Raw genomic sequence first — 22727 nt, forward strand, 5'->3', positions numbered from 1 at the left:
AAACACTTCAATCACTTCATATGAAATAGTAATGGCACGAGCACAAGTGATATTTGACATTTATCTGAAGTATTCCAAGAACTCTTTTAATGGAGACAGATAAATGTTTACATTAGGATGGCTGATATTTCAGGTAGACTATATTTTAGGGTGCTCCTTGAGTTATCGGCAAGTTGTTGTTTCATTTATGGTAACCTGAGTAGTTGAATGTTATGGAAACCTTATTATGAGGTGGTTGCGGTGAATTTGACTGACGGGAAAATATTTGTAAGGGCTTATTTCTGCACTAGATGTCAGTTAGGTAGTGCGTTGCTTATTTTGTGCTGTACGCTGTAAAATGGCAGTATGTGAGGAGATTAATGTGAAGTTTCTGTATGATATGGAACAAAAGGGGGAGAAAGTATTAATTGACTGGTGTGTAAATGAAGATTTACTTAGTAGTCCTTATAAGTGTACTATTTGTAAAAAGGAAAAGCACATGTGTACATGAACAAAGTTACGGGAATACGCAATACCAAGTTTGTGCAATTATCTGATGTTTTGTTAAATGGAAATAGATCACTGTGAACATGGACACTGAGTTTGTGCAATTCTTTGACTTGTTATTTTTATTTTGTGCAGCGGCCGTCTTGAAATTGTGCCTTGTTGGCTAATCACCAATTTTCGCCAAGGGGCACCCTAAAATATATTTTTATCGATATTTTAACACATTTGCTTATGAAGCTGCCATACAAATTCATATCATTCTCAATATCAATAAATCTTTTACTATGACAACTCAATTATAATATTTTTTGCCTTTCAAATGTTAATTAGAAGAAGAAAAAAGAATAAGTCAGCTAATATTCAGCAATTAATTTCTGAAATAAAATCTGATACTTTTGTATTTTTATATGAAGGAAAAAGACAAATTTGGTGTCATAAAACTTCAGGCTTTCACATCTTGATCATGAAGCACATTTAAGGGAAAAAAGTAAACAATTTTGCTATTGCAATAATGCTGCTCATCACTTCACAATAGTTGTTATGCTGATTACAAAACACTTGTATACAGCAGTTATAGTTACTATACTTGCATGACTACATATAACAGTTACAAGAGCAGATATTTGAAAAATGATTCATTTTGAATTAGTTGTGTCTTGCATTAAATATTTTTTATTAGTATATAAAAATTCAAATGCATTTCTTTTCCTATCAAAAAAGGGTGAAAGGCTTTTAACCATATGTGTTATTCTTGCATATTTTTAATTTATCAAAAAATTGTTGCTTTAACAGAAAGAAATGTCAGACACTTTTCATGCCTGTTTAATCTGTTCAAAATAACAAAAAATTGAACATTAAAATTTTTTAATTTGAAAAAATAAAAGTTACTAATTTGACAAAATAAAAGGACAAAATTTCTTAGCATAGACATTTTTTTTGGAAGATTTTGAAATTATATTAATTTTACCCAAACATGTCTAGAGAATTTTAAGAAAAATATCATCAAAAAATTTTCTGTTGATAATGCAAAAAAAAAAAAAAAAAAAAAAAGACTATTGGGGGAGGAAATTCCACTAAAATAAAATTTGGTACTACATGTATAATTTATGCAGTAATCTAAATTTAATTATACGAGGATTGGAACTTTAATAGTGGCAACTATTTATTTACAAGGAATACAAAAGTGATTCATGTCACAATGTTTTACAGTCCTTCAATATAGTCGCCAGCATTGTGTACAACCCGTTTCTAACGATGTGGAAGTCGCAGAATACCTGTAGCAGCGCCTGTTTTGTTGATAGTTTGAATGGACCAGTCTACTGCCACAAGAATCTCAGGAACAGTTTGGAAGCGAGTGCCACGAAGTGGTTCCTTCATCTTAGGAATTAAGTCATAGTCACAAGGGCTTAGATCTGGGGAGTATGGTGGATGGTAAAGCACTTCCCAGCCCCATCGCTTGAACAAATCAGTCACAGCTTGCACTGCATGCGGCCGAGCATTGTCATGCAAAATGAGAGGAGCATTCTGCAGAATGTGTCGCTGTTTTTTTTCTCAAAGCTGGTCGGAGATTGTGCTCCAAAAATGAGCAGTAATACTGCGCAGTGACAGTCTGCTGTGGGGGAACGGTATGCGTTAGGATAACACCATCACAGTCGTACACGAGAATCACCATAACTTTCACATTGCTGGGGTTCTGACGAAATTTTGAACGTCGTGGTGACCCGTGATGATGCCATTCGTTTGATTGGCCTTTCAGTTCTGGCTGGTACGATCGGGCCCAAGTCTCATCCAGCGTAATGATACGGCGTAAAAAAGCATCTCCTTTGCGCTCATAGCGCTCCAGGTGGGTTCGGGCAGCATCGTATCGTAGCCATTTCTGCATTTCCGTCAACTGATGTGGAACCCATCGTGAAGCAATTTTTCTCATGGATAGGCATTCCTTCAGAATGTGCAGCAGTCGTATGCGCTAATCCTGTTTGTCCGGCCAGCTGACGAATCGTTTGGAGGCGATCACTGTCCATTAGTGCAGCAACAGCTTGCACGTCTGCATCGCTGACACTCGGATGACCTGGCTGCAGCATGTCTGCCACGTTTTGGTGCCCTTCATTGAATGCTTTCACCTATCTTGCTACGGTTCTGTAAGGCAATGCAGATTCCCCGCAAGCCTCTTGAAGCCCTTGATGACACTGTTGTGCTGTATGACCTCTGGCACATTCAATTTTTATCCAACATCGTTGTTCTTGTTTTGAAAACATCCTGACAACACTTACTTTAGACCGCGAGCTAATACAAGGATCCGTTCTTCGCGTCACTCCTAATGCATGTGACGTAGGCAGGACGAGTCTTTTTGCTGAGAGGTAAGGTAGGTATGTAGTTAACGTGTGGTATACGCGATATTCTTTGGTTTTGTTCCGTAGCTTTTTTTCAGCTGTGCTGCCACTATTAAAGTTCCAACCCTCGTATAATAAATATTACACTTAACTAATAATGGTAATTTTAATATATAAGTAAACTATAATTAAAACATAGACCTGTCAGCAGCTTAATACAAAAAAGTGATAGTTGTGACATAGATAATTTGTTTAAAATTTCCATAAAAAATTAATTAATAAGTACCTCCAAATATCTATAAGTAAACACAAAAGCTTGAAAAAGTTACTTACCCATTCTCTGAAATTTTAGTTAAATCATATGATACACGATCACCACCAATTAGCAAAATACTAGAAAATTCTGGAATATGCTTTAAAAATAAATTTGTCACCTCTGCTGTTTGTAAAGCAAGTTCTCGAGTAGGAGAAATGATTAAGGCTGCGACCTACAATGAAAAATATCTGACAGTGAGTATAAATACATATTTAATAATATACATTAAAATAAAAATTCCAGGACAAGCTTCACAAACACATTTAATCCAACAAGCAGAGAGATTTTAATATATTAATCATATCATATGTGATGGGAAATTAATAGTAACCCTTTCTGCATCAATGATGCCCATGTGCATGTTTTGATAAGTTGTAACAATAATACCATGGTATGTTCAAAAATCATACGCCTTGCCTAGTTTTAAGGACCACAAGAACTGATCTGTGGTATAATGCAGCATAAGGTTTTTTTAGTTTACTCATTTGATGACAGCATTAATAAAAATCTTCATATTATGATTCCACTGATATTCCAAAGAAAAAATACAAGAAATATTAAATACTGTCTTAATCTAATTCCCCTAACAGAAAAAAAAAAATAAGAGGCACACCCCCTAAAAAAAAAAGTTGCCACCTTATTAACAACTTTGTAAATTGTGGGGGGGAGGGATTTTTTTTTACATGTTTGCCTGTCTTTATATCTCACTGGTACCTGTTCTGTTCTTAAATAATAATAAAAAGAAATATCTTATACAGTCAAAAGTCGTTAATTTGGACACCCATAATCCGGAATGATCTATAATCCGGACCTCAAAGCTACAAACTTTCTGAGCATGCGTAGCATTGACGCATGCGCATAGGCGTTTACGCGTGCACGTAAGACCTTTACGGCTGTGAATATGCATGTGCGCAAGTGCATAATACATTTACGCATGCGCGTTTAATGTATTATGCATGTGCGCAAGTGCATAATACATTTACGCATGCGCGTTTAATGTATAACGGATGGTATAAGCTAAGCTAAAATTATCTAATTCAGTTAATGTTGCAGATTGCGTTGTTTCTTAATCTTCTAATTGGATCTGGCTTATTATTTTTTGCAGACTGTTAGAGCAATTTTATAAAAGTAAGCTTGAACTTTCGATTATGTCAAATAGAATTTCCGATATATATTTACTAATATGTAAAGGATCTACAAAGCGAAAGTATGCTTTGAAATCCGAAATCTGTTTATCAATTTCACGCTGCTCTGCGGCAAGGGGGGAGAGAAAGGCTGCAGCGCGCAATGAATTCGAAGTTGATCTGTCAGCACTATCCTTATCTTCAGGGCAGATGTTTTTATTTTATTTGGCTTATAATTCCTTACTAAATGTAGTATTTCATCTCGATGTACTCCGTCTTTGATATGATTTAAATCAAGTTCCTTGTCATTATAATTCGCTAGTGAAGAAAGTGACAGAGAGGTTATTGAAAACGAAAACATTTCGATTGACAAATTAGTCGGTATTCTAGACACAGCAATTTATAGGACTTGAACAGCGGAACTTTGTAACTAAACAAGAAATTATGTCTGTTTAATAGAATTAAAGAGAAAGTATTATCACATGAAACGAAGCAACTTAAACAACTTACATTGAAAGAAATGTTTAATAAAGTAAACAAATATATATTAAGCTTTATCTTTTTGTAAATTTTGATACCCTTTAGATCATAATTGTTCTTTATTTCATAAATTACGGTTTCATATTTTTAATTTTGTAATTTCTGCATGCCATCTTACCAGATTTAAACTGCTGATCTATAATTCGGAAAAATTGATAATCCATAATCGCCGAAGTCCCGACGAGTCCGGATTAACGACTTTTGACTGTACGAAGAAAGAAATTTTATGAGAAAGAACAAAATGCACTTTGGAAAAACACACATCAGAAATTTTTTTAAATATAAAGCCTGTAAGTGTACATGTATTTAGACATATATATGGTAATTATATACATGGCTTGACTTTTGTCATACGTCTAATTAATAATAAAACAAGAATGCATCAGTTTTATTGAATGTTAAAACCAGGGTGCGAAGAGTCGGAAAAATCACCACCTTTCCCCCAAAAGAAAACCACATTAACAGATATGAAGCACGGAATGAAAATAAAATATGGAAGGATGTGAGAAAAATATGCATTGGTTGCCAAAAACTCCTGCATTTTACAGTATTATCAAACATGTCTTTGAAAAATACATACAAACAATTAACAAAAAGATAGTTATAAATTAAAATGTTACATAATATCCAGCACTCTATAAGTATTTAAATATAAAAAGTACTCAAATAAATTCACTGAATGAAATCTTATTTCCTGCTATTAATGCATACCAAATATAAATCAAGTATTCCCCGCTCCCCATTCGTGGCACTTAGCCAACTTAGGCTTGGCCACTACTAAGGTCAGAAGCGGTGGCCACTTTATTGTAAAAGCACCTAATTGGTGGGCTACCATTACTATCTATCAAGGGATGGTCAATTAAAACCATGCTTTCTCTAGGATTTGAACCCAGGCTCTTCGGTATCGTAGTAAGCTTTCCCGCCCACTATAACGTTTGGGTGGCCAATAGACCTAGTACAGAAGGGGTTAATGAACATAATAACAAACTGAGCACAAATACAATAATGTAGCATTAAATAAAAATATAGCAATTACATCATGTTTCTTGAAAGGTGCACATCTCTGTAAAATTTCAAATATTGGAATAAGAAATGCCAGTGTTTTCCCACTTCCTGTAACTGCCTCAACCACAACATCCTTTTTCTTAGATAGAAAAATAGGAATACAAGCAGCCTAAGAGGAGGGAAAAAATAGTAGTAAATTGTTAAAATACAACACATATATTATAAAAAAACAAAGCAAAAAGAGAAATTTACCTGCACAGGTGTCAAAGATGTAAAACCTAATTCCTCAATAGCAGCCTGAATACCAGTACTCAAATTTAAATCATCAAATGATTGTACTTCCATCACAGGTTTTAGAAGATATATTTACTGTCAACCTAAAAAGACAGCAAAAAATGCTAATATCCTAACACATAGAAATGTGCTTGAAAATTCAAATTAAACTCCTTTAATGACAACTTTCAAACATTACATGCTCAACAGATCATAAGAATAAGGTAGGTAGATCAAAGTTAAAGTAGAACCAGTAAGCTGTACCTAAAGTTGATTGACAAGAAATCAATCACAGAATAGCTTCCTGCAGCTTAGATACATGTTCATTTTAAAGTAGCTGTTCATTCAGAATGGTTACGGCATGGAATTATCTAATTTTGAGCATGCCAAATAACCTTAAGCAGAAATTATGTTTTTTAAAAAGAGTTTATTGCAAGTGTTTTATTGTTGGCATTTTCATACAGAACACCTGTGAACATAAAATTAATGAACAGAATTCTTATGAGCAATAAAAAATAATAAGAATAAACAGATAAATTATACTATACTGAAAATTTCCATGAAGAACAAAAACAATACTTTTTTGAAAAACACTTGTCTTCACCACCTTTTATCACTCGATTTGGTAGCCTAAAATCTCTCTCTGCTTTCATCTCATCATAGAGTTTACTAATAGCAAGGTAGAACAAGACAGTGAAATAGCATGGTTCAATTAATCATTTAAACTGTTAGTTTGGTCTTATTGGAATATACGAAGGTGGTAAAAGTCTTATACAGCCACTGACTCTTTTTATCCACAAGGAGCTTTTCTGTCAGGTTTTAATGAAAGTTTCCCTCCACTGCAAATATCATCTGCACAAACGGTTCACATTGATGTTTTTAAACTGTTAGTTTGGTCTTATTGGAATATACGAGGGTGGTAAAAGCCTCATACAACCACTGACTCTTTTTATCCACAAGGAGCTTTTCTGTCAGGTTTTAATGAAATTTTCCCACCACTGCAAATATCATCTGCACAAACAGTTCACATTGATGTTTTTAATCATATTTTGTCAAACAATTTTTGACATGTGAAAGAAAAAGACTTGCTTTAGAATACTGTGTAAAATCTGTAAAACGATATTATTATCATTAAGTACAAGGTGTCTGAACTATCATGCTACCAGATTAGAACCATCATTACTACCAGTTCTGTTGCAAAACGTCAGCTATAGAATGTCACCAAATACATGTGCACAGATTCAGGTACTAATGTTGTATCATGTAACACTGAAAATTTGGTAATAAAGGTTCAAAAACAAGAATTATGACATTTAAGAAGCACAGCACTCTGGCTGGCCTACTGATGTTGATGAGGGATGCCTGCAAGAGCTTGTGGAAGATCAGTATGCAACCACTCGAGAGCTTGCTAAGGAGTTAGACATTAGGGCCGTGTCCATTAGTCACACTACACGTCACATAAACTTGACATACAAGTTCAATGGCTGAGTGTAGCATGAGCTAACCAAGCAGATAAGGATAGACATGTTGGGGCCTGCACTAATCCTGCTCAAATATAAACGTTAGAACAAAATTCTGGATTGGATCATCACTTGTGATGAAAAGTAGATTTATTTCAACAACACAGGCCCAAAGGGGGTTTGGGATGCACACGGTGAGCTGATCGGCAGGGTCACAAAGCACAATTTGACTATGAAAAAGATCACACTTTTTATATGGTGGGATTGCCATTGTATTATCCACAAAGATTACCTGGAAAAAGGTAAAACCCTCAACAGTAACATGTTCAGCAAGATACTAGTCCGTGTTGATGCTGCTATGAAGTAAAAATGTTGAACTCAGCTCTGGCACATTAAGATAATTTTCGATCAAGATAATGCAAGACCACATGTGTTTGCATTCACCAGCTGGACTCTGTAGCTTCGAATGGGATTTTCGGCCATACCCACCATATAGTCCCAACATTGCTCCTTCGGAATTCTACCTTTTATCACATGTGCAGCTACATTTTGCCGGTGCTATCTTCTGTTCTGCACAAGACATCCAAAATAAGGTTGATCTGTTTTTGGACTTGCAGCCACCAAATGTCTGGGCCAAAGGCTTTGAAAAACTAACTAAACACTGGCAGAAAATCATAGATTTGGGTGGTGATTACTACCTGCAATACTGTTTTTTTTTGGGGGGGGGAATTTTCTTTACAAGATATTTGGAAGCACTACACAAAAGATCATGGTACATTTCATGCGGTCTCTAATAAGTCTTCTTCACTGTTTGAAATAATTACTGACAGAACATACATTATGATGATATTTTCAAAGATTATCTGCATCTTATTTATGACTTTTGAGCTTGATGATAAAGAAACAAGAAGATAATACAAATCATCAGTATGTAGTTACTAAGAATGAGATCAAGAAATATTTTAGGAATTTCAGCATCATGATTTAACCCAGATGAACTGCTGATATCAGCAACTTAAAGCATTTATGAAGCATAATGGGGTTTAATAAGATCCATTAATCAGCACCATCTCCTGTAGTAGAGTCTATGCCGTCTCCAAAGAATACTACCAGCAATTTCATGCCTCACTGCTCAGGAATCAAAAAGATTCACAGTTATTATTTAGGGCTGATCCATGACTTTTATTCTTTTGATGTATCTAATCTTATTATAATATCGATTAATATAGTAAGAGGAAAAACTAAATCCTCTAACAGAAACTGTGTATAGCACAGTGTAGCATGAATTCAAGGATGCAGTAAAAAGAATCCATAAATACTCATTTGTGAAAAAAGCAGCAAACAGTTGCGTTAAATTTATTAAGCTGACATGAAAATACAAACAACCCAAACAATACAAATACTTAATGAGATTAAGACTGGGCGGTACTTTTCCGTTTTGCCGGCACAAGCGATAAAGTTGCCAATAATGGTACAACTGATGCCAAACTGAATATTCTCACTGGTAACCTTTTACGCCTCATTTTCAAAACAAGTCGCAGCTTTTTCTTATCAGATTGATTGTTTCTTTCAATGCTGGCATATCATTACATAGAATTTTTATCAGATAGTTCAGTTTTATGTCTAAGGCCATTTTTGGTAATTAAGTCAATTGGGATGCAATCACAACGCTTACCCGAAGCCGAAAATATAGAAAAGGAAAGTCAAGGGTTCATCAATTTTAATGAGAATGCATTAGTGAAGTTAAGCACTGCAGTTTTACATAATTTATGAGTAAGCTATTCGTACGCATTGAAATATTTCTTGCATTTAAACTTGTGTTCCAAATTAAGATTTAACTTGAAATTAATGTAGATAATTACTGAGAGCATTAGATTTTTGTAGAGTAGTTTAAGTGTGATGAGATCGCTTGGTGTCACGTGATATGAACCGGCGAATTAGTATGTTGAACCATGAAAGCATAGTAAATTCTTAAATTAATGTCTTTTTACAAATTTATTGTCTTCATTTATTGGCTTTTTATAAAGTTTTAAACGATATTAAAATGTTTATGCCTTCAAAAAGAGAATTCTTAGAACTAAAATTTTTTAAATATTTTTTATGTGTATACTGTTTGTTGTCGCCAATAAAGTCTGCTTGGCGAGATTTGCGCCGGCGAAACGGAAAAGTACCGACTGGGCATTAGCCATGGCAGAATAACATTTATTATTGTACATATGTCATTCAATAAAAAAATTGCAAAAAAATTGTTTTAATAAATCTATAATGAGAATGAAATACAATACTTATTTTTCAATGTAATCCCCCCTCAAGTTCTATGTACTTATGCTAGCACTGAAAAAGCTTTTCAATTCCACGTGCAAGAAATTCTCAAGGGTGTGCATGTAACCAGTTATATACTGCTGCCTGGACTTCCTCATCATCATCACACTTTGAGCAACAAAGAGCTTCTTTCAGTGGGTTGAAAATGCAATAATCAGAAGGCGCCAGATCTGGGAAATATAGGAGTTGGGGCAAGCAGATGAACTTCAGGTCTTTGATGGCATATAATGTGACTTTAGCAGCGTGTGACCTCGCACTGTCATGCAGTAACAGGATGCCATTGGACATTAGACCCTGACATTTTCACAAAATTGCTGGTCTCAGATTTTCATGCATTAAGTTTGAATATGTCGCACTGTTTACATTTTGACCTCTTGGCATGTCATGTTCAAGAACTGCTCCCGGAAAAAATATATTTATGGATACACCTTGGCAAAAATTGGCGATTTTTGGTGGTACATGGCTACGGAGTTTGTGCAATTCTTTGACTTGTTATTTTGGCTTGTGTAACAGCGATTTTTGGATAAAAAATCACCACTATAAGAAGACAAAATAACAAGTCAAAGAAATGCACAAACTCGGTATCCAAATACACATCGATCTATTTTCACTTCAAGAAACATCAGATAATTGCACAAACTTGGCATTGCACACTCCCCTTGACTTTATCCATATACACATCCACTTATTTTCACTTAAAAAAGTATCAGAAAATTGTACAAACTAGGCACTGTGCACTCCCTTGACTTTGTCCATGTACACATCGTACTATATTCACTTAAAAAGTCAAATGAGCAGCCAGCAAAAAAATATATAATCTCAATAAACTACATTTTAAATCAAACAAAGAAGTAACATAAAACAGGAAATTCATCTTTGCACTACACAAAGGAAATATCCACTTACCTTATTTACGAATTAACATGTGTTCAGTCAAACAAAATTCCTTAACAGCACCCAAAAACTTCCTAAAATTATCTGAACTAGAATCTGTATACTGGCATCACCACATAAATTCATAAAATAAGAGTCAAAAATATCCTCCGTACGCCATTATCGTCCGACCATATGCATTTCCTTCCTACAAACAGGACACTTAATAATGGCTACTAAGTAAACCTTCATTTACATACCAGTACTCTTTTCCCCTTTCTTTCCAAATTGTACAGAAACTTCAAATTAATCTTACCACATTCAGCCATTTTACCGCCTAAACCACAAAACAAGCAATATACTTCCTAACCAACACACATCAAAGCCCTTACAAATTTACTGCAATCATGCAACAGATTACATCGTAATAGGATTTCCATATCATTCAACTACTCAGGCTACCCTAAATGAAACAATAATATGGCGATAAATGAAATAAAAACTTCTCGATAATACAAGGGGTACCCTTCTCTCTATTCTAACCCTGCTCCCTAATTGCCCCCAAACAAAGTCGGTACTCTTCTGTTATTGGAACCAGATTCTGAAATGCCTGTATGTACGGATGTATGTATTTAGTGTGTATAGTTATAAACGGTTTGGATTCTTTTCTGCGAGGACCCTTTCCTAGAGGCAACGTACTTTGTCTGGCAAGAACACATACCTCACAAAATGTTTCTTTTGCAGCAAGATTCATTAGTTTTAATTTTTTATCACAACAACGTCCTAGTCTTCTGTGCCATAAATTATAATTCTTTACTTCTAAAGCTGTATATAAATTTGGTGAAAAATCACTAAAATATTGTCCACATTTGTCCAAATATCCAAATTTAAAATGTTTGATTTTGTTTTCAATGTAAACTATTTCATTTTTAAAAGTTACGCTCAAACCTGCTGCTTCAATATTTTTGACAGAAATTAATTGTCCGTTTAATTTTGGAATGAAAAGAACATCTTTTAACATTATTTCAACACCATTCTTAGTTTTGCCGCAAATGTCACCAATGCCTTCCAATTCTAAAACCACCGATTTAGACGCGCATTTAACAGTTCCAGTCTTAGATTTATTGAGGTACACCATTCCTTGTGAGAAGTTAAGCCAGAATCAATAATAAATTGATCATGCACAAGATTTCTAGCCATAAAAGATATTGCAGGTGATGCATACTTAATACTATTTGAATTAGCCTGCTTTTTTTAAGATAATCAAAATATTCACTTTTGAAATGACCAGCTTTCCCACAGCTATGACAGACACAATTATTTTTTCTACAGAATTTAACAGAATGTGCTTTTCTTTTACAATAAATACTGTTATTTTTTTTCGGGGGGGGGGGAATTTTCTTTACAACAAGATATTTGGAAGCACTACACAAAAGATCATGGTACATTTCATGTGGTCTCTAATAAGTCTTCTTCACTGTTTGAAATAATTACTGACAGAACATACATTATGATGATATTTTCAAAGATTATCTGCATCTTCTTCATGACTCTTGAGCTTGATGATAAAGAAACAAGAAGATAATACAAATCATCAGTATGCAGTTACTAAGAATGAGATCAAGAAATATTTTAGGAATTTCAGCATCATGATTTAACCCAGATGAACTGCTGATATCAGCAACTTAAAGCATTTATGAAACATAATGGGGTTTAATAAGATCCATTAATCAGCACCATCTCCTGTAGTAGAGTCTATGCCGTCTCCAAAGAATACTACCAGCAATTTCATGCCTCACTGCTCAGGAATCAAAAAGATTCACAGTTATTATTTAGGGCTGATCCATGACTTTTATTCTTTTGATGTATCTAATCTTATTATAATATAGATTAATATAGTAAGAGGAAAAACTAAATCCTCTAACAGAAACTGTGTATAGCACAGTATAGCATGAATTCAAGGATGCAGTAAAAAGAATCCATAAATACTCATTTGTGAAAAAAGCAGCAAACAAACAGAATTGTCCATATTTGGTTTAGAATACTTATTTTCACTTTTGTAATCGAACATAAGGGAATGAGAATCAATAAGCCTGTATGTAACAAAATCCAAACTCAAATTATCACTTGGTTGAATTTCTAGTGATGCCTTAACATCTTCATATTCCTTTGGCAATGACATTAAAATGTAAATAATAACAACAAAGTCACTTACTTCAGATCCAGAGACACGTAGACTACTAACCAAGTTCATAATGTTGTCAATATGTAGTCTCATTGACACATCTTTAGATTTTCTTATGGAAGCTAAACGTTTACACGTTAAAATTTGACTCACTGCTCCTTTAGCACTATACATAGCTTGCCCTTTCTTCCATATTTTACATGCCGTGTCTTCACTTGAGAAACAAGACTATTAGTATATCACTTAAAAGTGCAAGAATTAAGCGTTAGCCTTTTTTGATTTTAAAACATCTGCAGTTCTGTCTGCACTTGCTTCTATTTCTAAAAATGTATCCAATTTTTTTGCAGTAAATACTGCTTGAACCCTTTGACACCAAACAGTAAAGTTATTAACGCCATCAAATGGTGTAATACCAAAAACTTCTTTTTTCACTTCCGCTTGAAAAAGCCATCATTCACAAAATCAAAATCATGTGAACAATAAAACATGACATTGGCATAGAAGGTTTGATAAAATATGACACTGGCATAGAAGGTTTGATGAAAAAAAGCTCAGCACATTCTAACTTTTGACGAACCACGCTCTGCTGTTGACCATTTAAAACGCCGTGGTTCCAAAAAGAAACATTTATTACACAGCAAAACTAAAAAACACACCATACAAAAAGGTTTTCAAGGGTTATATATATAACTTTACAGCAGATCATGGTTTAACGAATCACAAACAAGGCACAGAAAACAACCAATCAAAAATAACATGAAGAAAATATACACAAATAAAATAGGATTAAGTTTTAGAATGCATCGGACATGACAGAAAGCTAAATTCCTTTTAACCAACAAGAATGTGATTACAAATATCTCAACTAAGGATAAATCATAATCATATTCGAGCCAGAGCACACCGAAGCCATAGATGAGAAGGCTCCAGCAAATCTCTGAACAACAATTTCAGCAGCAATCTGATCTTGAAAATTTTATTTTTAATATTAAAAATTGAATTAATTAATATTAAAAATTGAATTAATTTTTTTAATATTAAAAATTACTTTTGAATGCAAGCTTTAATTTCCTTGGGAAACAAACCCTTGGAAGGAGGTGAAGACTTTTACGGAAAATTGAAACCCCCACCTACATGTCAAAAGTTTATTCTCTAGAAAGTACCATAAATTTATGACAGCAAGTAAATTTTACATTGCAATACTAGTGTCTTTTCCAAGGAAAGGAGCATCTGTAGACTTTTTAGAAAGGTGTAACCAAAGATACAGGGATGAAAATTGTCACTTGTTATTTTTTTTTTCAGCTAATCCTCGGATTCACTGAAAATTTGGTCCCCTGTCAAATTCTGCTTGACAGCTAGAATTATATTGAGAGGAGACTGCAGTCACACAATGTTGGACTATTCTCTTTTTTTTTTTTTTCATACCTACAGGTCATCCATTAAAATTGCTTATAGCATTCTCTACATTTTCATTTAATGATACTTTAACCATTTTAACATTTTTTTACTGGTGTTCTGGAAAAAGAATGGTCTGCATTTCTATCATCCCTTGAAATAGTACACTATTTTCAGAGCTTAAATTAAACTGGAGACCAGTTGAGCTATTTTTTATTTTTGGTGTTAAATTTTAATTGCAAAAAAACAAGGTCCAGTACCAGAGATCTCGAATAGTCAAGGTCCAGTACCAGAGATCTCGAATATTTAATTATTTATCATTTATTTAATAAGTTATATTTGTATTTATGTGTAAATGCGAAAAATGAGCAATGCCCTTGCCGGGACTTGAACTTTAGACCTTTTGAATAAGCGTCGAGCTTGCTGATCATTACACCATGAAGGCTGGGGAAATACCTTATATACTCCTCCTTTTAAATGACGACTGGGAATTAGGGGACCCAATCACCGAACCCTGTGGTGGAGAACCACTATCCACCACCTTTCTTAGTTCGGGTGCCACTGTAGAGTAGCTTAGAATTTTTCAATGTCAGGAAACTGAAGACATGAGCAATCCCCTCGCAAGGACTCGAACCATGGCCTCTCGAATATGCGCCGAGTGTGCTGTCCATTACACCCTGAAGGTAGGTCATATATCTTATATATGTCTTTACGTTTTATTAAATTTTAATATTAATTGTTTAATAATTCTAATTATTACTATTTAATTTTAATAATTAATTATTTAACTGTTTAATTATTTTACTAGCCATTTTGTTTATTTATTTATGTTCTTCTTTCCTGATAGTTTTCCATATGGATCCAGTACTTCTAATTTTAGAAATTAAACCTGCCAAAAGCATGTGTTAATGTTGATACTTTCTGTCTTGTGTATCTACAACTGCATATCCATTTTATGCAGCAAATACCTCATTGAAGAAAGTAACACTTTCCACCCATAAAACATATAAGTTCCACTTTACAAGATGATTTGCCACCATATATACAAACTTCTGGTAGGAGTACATTACTCAAAAGAATCAGGATCAGACGGTTATAATGCAGGATCACAAATGGAACTGTAATGTGATACAGGGTGTAGTAAAATGCTCATGCTTTGAAAACTATCTTTTGACAACTACCCGCAGAGATAATAGGATGGAAGGTTTCACAAATGCTAACTTAGCAGAAAATGCATCTAACATATGGTGCTGCTGATTACAATTGGTGAGCTACTGCATGCTTGTACTAGGAGTGTTTTCTGATAAGACATACATTAAATGAACAGATGTTTGTATGGCTGTATCAAAGATCATATGAAATTAGTTCTTTCGATAGGAGTGCCATGCATCAAGATAAACATGAATCCCTGAAACCAAAGAAATGGTGTTTCATTATGTAGAAGACACTCCATATGCCATACATGAATTACTGCCAGTCAGTTCAGTCCTTTCCAGAACTACCATCTGGTGGATCTTGAATACGAACCAACTGCATCCACAATAAGAACAGTATCTACAGCTACTGCAGACTCTGATTACCCATTGAAGGTTGTTTCTGCAGTATGATTTCAGCAGAACAGTGTGGTGGAACATCCTTTGCCGGCTTCAGTGTTATTCACAGACAAGGCATATTTCATCAGGTAAAACTGCTTCAATGCACATAATTCGCATATATGGATGATAAAGAATCTCTATGCTGGACGAACATGTGCAGCCTAGCACTGATTTGCTATCAATTTTTGGTTTGCTGCTGAGACTACTTAATAGGCTAATGCTAATGCTCTTGCTTTTCTGTTTGAGCAGATAATATTAAAAGATCTTTTTGAGTTTTGCACAATGTTGAAAGATCAGATCCAGCAGTTGTGCCATAATATGTGATTCCAGCAAGATAGGGACCCAATCGATTTCAGCCATGAATCCAGAACACTTTTTTCGATATTTGGACAATAATGAATCGGCATGCAGGTCCCATTCACTGACATGAACAACAAGGGGTAATAAAAAGTATGATACATCATGAACACTGAGCAGGTTCTTTTTACATGAATCTGAAGTAACTACCTTGGTCATTTGAGATAAGCCCAAAATATTTTGTAATATCAATGATTCCATGGGATGCTAATGTAAGACTTGTGTTGCAATTGGTGGTGAAAATTTCAAACTGTTAATAGCCCTAATTACTACATTCTGATGAATAAAATAATGTTCTTCCCTTATGTGCTGCTCTTTCATTTCTTGGCACATTGATGATAGAACAACTTGGGGTAATAAGAAATCTTTTGTATAATACACCATGAATGCTAAGAAGGATCTTATTGCATGAATCTGAAGTAACTACCATGACCATTTGAGAGAAACCCAAAATATTTTGTAATAATGATTTCATGGGGTGCTAAAGTAAGGCTTGTGTTGTAACCAGTGGCCAAAACTTCAAACTGTTAATAGCCCTAACTACTTGGCATAATGATGATAGCATTTTTTGCCACTTGACAATAACATTTTCTGTCCTACATTGATACCTGATTCCTACTGGTCTTTGAGAGTAACTTAGTTTATCTTGGAAAAAAGATCATACATGAATGATTCCTACTGAAATCATTTATATTTCATGTAGCAAGAAATAAAAAAACTCCTTTTTAATAACAATAAAACATAACTTATTAACACACAAAATGTGGGTTCATAAGAGATACAGTTTGTAAAATTTTTATAGCACATATTTTAACACCACTTAATCTTTTAACAATAACACAGTATTTCAATTTAGCTGTACAATCAAATATAAATCACATATATCATTTTCAAAGCATCTGTTGCTTTCTTTACCCAGTTGCCTTTACATAGTTTGGTGGCAGATTATTTGAATACATAATTCTTCCTCTTTTCCCCTTTACTTTCTTTCTCAACCTCCTCCTCTTTTTTCTATTACTTCAAGGAAGCCACTATTGCAGAAGATATTAGTGTATCAGTATTTCTGATATTTATGAGTGTGGGAATCGTGCCTCAAGGAAGCACCAGACGTCAATACCTATCTTTACTCTCCAGGTTCCATGATGTTCAGTTGGTTCGAGAAGTCCAACAGAGGCGGTCTAACAGAACGCTCTCGAAGGAGCTACAACTAGACGCTTACTGGTCGCGCATAGGCGATTGGACTTGGAACTGATCTAAAGTGACCACATGTAGGTGGTCAGCTGTGACTTTTACATCTCCATAGTGGAACCAGTGTGATTACTCTCCTAAACATATTTAATCCATTTGTACACACTCATTCCGTTTATCTTTTCTTCTATAAATCAGGAATAAAACATGATAGTTTGAATCGTGGGTGTGATCTCTGTTTGATGATAAGACCTCACCCTCACATGAGTGAATTACTCTGATTAGAAACTGAAGTTTGAAATATAATAGATAAAGTTGAAATTATGCCAGAATTCACAATGTTTATTGAAAAGCATAATTGAGCAATTCTTGCTTTTTAAAACACAGTCTCATACCCAGCACAGTTCAAGCTAACAACACGTCTACTGTAGTAATTAAAAGAGGCAGAAGCAATATGCAGTTTGTTTTACATGTACTTGATCTCAAAAATCTGTTTGTAAGGCTTTGTCAAGTAAATCACAAGGAACATTTCACCTGCACTAAAACTTTTGGTTAGAGAGAAGGGTACCCCTTGCATTATCACAAAGTTGTTGCTTCATTTATCGCCAAGCTGTTGTTTCATTTATGGTAGCCTGAGTAGTTAAATGTTATGGAAACCCTAATATGATGTAATTGGTTGCACGATTGTGGGTAAATTCGTAAGGGCTTGCATGTGTATGTTGGTTAGGAAGTATACTGCTTGTTTTGTGATTGAGACAGTAAAATGGCTGAATGTGGCAAGATTAATCTTGCCACATTAGTTTCTGTATGATTTAGAAAGAAAGGGAAAAGAGCATTATTTGACTGGCGTGTAAATGAAGGTTTACTTAGTAGCCATTATTAAGTGTCCTGTATGTAAGAAGGAAATACGTATGGTCGGAAGATAATGGCGTACGGAGGATATTTCTGACTCTTATTTTGCGAATTTATGTGGCGAAGTCAGTATACAGATTCGAGTTCAGATAATTTTAGGAAGTTTTTGGATGCTGTTAAGGAATTTTTTTTTAACTGAAGACAAGTTAATTCGTAAATAAGGTAAGTGGATATTTCCTTTGTGTAGAGCAAAGATGAATTTCCTTTTTTATGCTATTTCTTTGTTTGATTTAAAATGTAGTTTATTGAGATTATATATTTTTTTGTTGGCTTTCCTTTTACTTTTTAAGTGAATATAGTTTGACGTGTACATGGACAAAGTCAAGAGAGTGTGCAATGCATAGTTTGTGCAATTCTCTGATGTTTTTTTAAGTGAAAATAGGTCGACGTGAACATGGATACCGAGTTTGTGCAATTGTTTGTCTTGTTATTTTGGCTCTCTGTAATGGTGATTTTTGCCCCGCTACACAAGCCAAAATAACAAGTCAAAGAATTTCACAAACCTGGTATCCATGTACCGCCAAAAATCGAGAATTTTCGCCAAGGGGTACCCGCAAATGTATTTTACCAAAATTTTAATGTGCTCCCATGGCCATAAGACAATCTACATGCAAACTTTATGGTCAAATATAATTTGCACAATGCTTTATTACATATTAATAATGTCTATAGTAAGCAACATCTGTTTTAATTAACTAAGACTTTTTCCTTGAATCATTAAATAATAAAACAACAAATATACTAAATTTTAAAAAATATCACTATTATCAGTGCTACTTTCAGAGACGGTTGCATGGATTTTGGCGATTTTTCTTTTGGGGAGTAATATGACTTATGGTAAACCTATAGCTGGATAAGTTATTTATGGTAACCGACACTTTGTTGTCATTTTATTTTTAAAATAATGCATTTTATTATGCATAAATTCCATGTTTTAAATATTATTTATGGCATCTAATATTAAAAATCAATTTAATTTTACATTTTTATTTGAAATAAAAATTTTATTGTTTATGATATTTTATGAAATTTTATGTTGTGGATGATGTAATCAATAACGTCACTTTACTTTAAAAGTAACTGGTTTTAATATCTATAAATTTAATCTAATGTTTTAAACATTATTTATGGCTGTTAAATATTAAAATACAATTTAATTTTGCATTTTTTAAATGATTTTATTATGTATGATTATTTAAATAATTTTAATTCTAGGCGTGATGTAATCAACTCTCTGACTGGTTATAGAATATTTGTGTATTAATGAGCTGTAATCAGCTCCCTGACTGGTTACTGAAAATTTATGCATTACTGCGCCATTTTAAAATTTAATTCCTATCTTCGAATTCCTTCAAAAATGTCTCTTTTAAAGATGAATGTTGTTATTGGTGTTATTGTTGTTATTGTTACCAAGAATTATTGGTATTGGAATCAAAAAATTGTCCTTTGAGACCTTATTTTGGCCAGCCTGGCTTTCCTAATCAAACATTTATTTATAAATTGTTACAAGGGTCAGAGGAAATTTATTTTAAATTTTTGGAGGAAACCTCGCTAATTGCTTCTTAAGTGCGAAAATGTAAATCACAGATGAAGATCGTTAAAAGAGCCGATTCTGAGGACGGCCGTATATGCTATTGTGGCTACGGTAGAAGAAATAACTGCTATAATGGTAAAAAAAAGGGTAAAAGTATAGTTTAGGGTACCCCTTGGCGATTTTTGGCAGCACATAGATACCGATTTTGTGCAATTCTTTGACTCGTTATTTTGGCTTGCAAAGCGGCGATTTTTGGGCTACACAAAGCCAAAATAACAAGACAAACAAATGCACAAACTTGGTATCCATGTACACATCGACTTATTTTCACTTAAAAAAAAATCCCCCGAATTGCACAAAAATGGCATTGCGCACTCCTTTGACTTTATCCATGTACACGTTGACCTATTTTCACTTTAAAAAAATCCCCGAATTGCACAAAAATGGCATTGCGCACTCTTTTAACTTTATCCATGTACACGTCAACCTATTTTCACTTTAAAAAAAAATCCCAGAATTGCACAAACATGCATTGTGCACTTCCTTTACTTTGTCCATGTACACATCAATATATTTTCACTTACAAAGATGCAACAAATTCTACAATATAGGCAAACAAAAAATACATAATCTCAATAAAATACATTTTAAACCAAACAATAAAATAACATAAAAAAGGAAAAACATGTTATACATTTAAGCACTACCAAAAGCAAATACAGTCAAAAGTCATTAATTCGGACACCCATAATCCAGAATGATCTATAATCCGGACCTCAAAGCTAAAATCTTTTTGCGCATGCGCCGCATTGACGCATGCTCATAGGCGTTTTACGCGTGCGCGCAAGACATTTACGACTGCGCATATGCGTCTGCGCAAGCGCAGAATACGTTTTCGCGTGCGCGTTTAATGTATAACGAATGGTATAAGCTAAAAACATCTAATTATCTATTTCAGTTAATGTTAATGATTGCATTGTTCCTTAATCTTCGAATTGGATCCGGCTTATTATTTTTTGCAGACTATAAGAGCAATTTTATAAAAGTAAGCTTGAACTTTCGATTATGTCAAATAGAATTTCCGATGCTGGAGCTCCCAAAGGATCTAGAAAATAAAAGTATGTTTCGATGTCCATCAAACAAAAAACGAATTGCTACAAAAAATGGATAAAGGTATATCCTTTGTTTATCTAACCGTTCCGAAATCTGTTTATTAATTTCACGCTGCTCTGCGCGGGGGGACGTCGTGGCACACAATGAATTGGAAGTTGATCTGTCAGCACTATCATTATCTTCAGGGCAGGTGTTTTTATTTTATTCGGCTTATAATTCCTTACTAAATGTAGTAAGTATTTAATCTCGATGTACTCCGTCTTTGATATGATTTAAATCAAATTGCTCGTCATTATAAATATCACGAATACAAATCAAATAGTTTTCTGGTTGCAATTTTCTAATTTCGGCTATGCGTAAGGTACGCATGCGCGCGTTGAAAGAAATGTTTAATAAAGTAAACAAATAAATATTAAGCTTCTTTTTTTGTAAATTTTGATACCCTTTAGATCATAATTGCTCATTATTTTATAAATTACGGTTTAATATTTTTAATTTTATAATTTCTGCATGCCATTTTACCAGATTTAAACTGATGATCTATAATCCGGAAAAATTGATAATCCGGAATCGCCGAAGTCCCGACGAGTCCGGATTAAAGACTTTTGACTGTATTCACTTACCATGATTTTCGAATTTGCTTCGTACACCCAGAACCACGTAAAAATTAAAATATCAATCATACTCAAATGGCTTTTTTCAAACCAGGTACTCTTTCTGATTGAACGCTTCACATAGTGACCATCTGAACCTTTCTTCCTACAAACCCATTCAAATCCATCTAAACAGTTTTTACGTTCGACTAGACACATATCCTTCCTACATACAGGACACTTATAATGGCTACTAAGTAAACCTTCATTTACACACCAGTCAATTAAAGCTCCTTTCGCTCCAAATCGTACAGAAACTTCAAATTAATCTTACTACACTCGGCCATTCTACCGTCTAAAGAATCAAACCAACACACACCACAAAAACGCTTACAACACATCCCATGATTCAAAATTTCCCCGAATCAGGCACCCGATTACGTCACAATAGGGTTTCCATAACATTGAACTACTCAGGCTACCATAAATGAAACAACTACTTGGCGATAAATCAAACAACAACTTCACCATAATACAAGGGGTACCTTAAAGTCTACTCTACCCAAAAAAAGTATTAGACATTTTTCCTTTTTTACCGGCAGTAAACTTCGCAATGCAGTGGGCTAAAGCACATTTGAGCATTGAATTCAAAATTAATAAATACTTTAATATCTGTCTAAGAGAAAACTCTGATTATTTCCTTATTATTGCAGCCTCCAAAATGTAATGGCTAATCTACCGAAATGTAACAGGTAGCAACGTGAAATTTCGACAAGGTATTTCGGTTGATTAGTCATTTAATTTTGGGGGCCGCTATAATAAGAGAGTACAAAAATCTGACATATTTATAAGTAAGAGAAAATGAATTTACGGTCCCTAACCCCCAACAAATAATAAAATAAGTTAGAAGGTTACTTTTCTTTTAGTAAAATGTGCTGAAGTTAAAAGCTAGAGCAACGATTCTTCAAAAAATGACACACGTGACAAAATCCGTATCCATCATAAACAATATTTAGACAATTACAGACTGCACTATTTCGAACGAGCTACAATTCCGCAAATCGGAACCCGGAAGTGTGTTGTACGTCATCGTTACATTATCTTTGCTGACCAATGGCATACGAGC

At 34.1% G+C, this 22727-nt stretch overlaps 1 protein-coding gene across 1 annotated transcript in view; it reads right to left on the bottom strand.

Moving 5' to 3' along the window:
* LOC118203168 (ATP-dependent RNA helicase DDX55) overlaps window positions 1-22677 on the bottom strand; it is a 96929-nt gene extending 74252 nt beyond the window's left edge. Inside the window, exons 1-4 of the mRNA XM_035375423.2 lie at window positions 22517-22677; window positions 6054-6178; window positions 5833-5970; window positions 3150-3304 (exon numbers count right to left, since the gene is read on the bottom strand). Of these exons, the coding sequence (XP_035231314.1) occupies window positions 3150-3304; window positions 5833-5970; window positions 6054-6146 (386 nt within the window). The 5' untranslated portion in view covers window positions 6147-6178; window positions 22517-22677. The remainder of the gene's footprint in view (window positions 1-3149; window positions 3305-5832; window positions 5971-6053; window positions 6179-22516) is intronic.
* Window positions 22678-22727: the final 50 nt, after the last annotated feature.

This window comes from Stegodyphus dumicola, chromosome 10 (genome assembly GCF_044657685.1).
Source record: "Stegodyphus dumicola isolate Sdum_Otavi_A_Nest chromosome 10, ASM4465768v1".
Classification (NCBI taxonomy): domain Eukaryota; kingdom Metazoa; phylum Arthropoda; class Arachnida; order Araneae; family Eresidae; genus Stegodyphus; species Stegodyphus dumicola.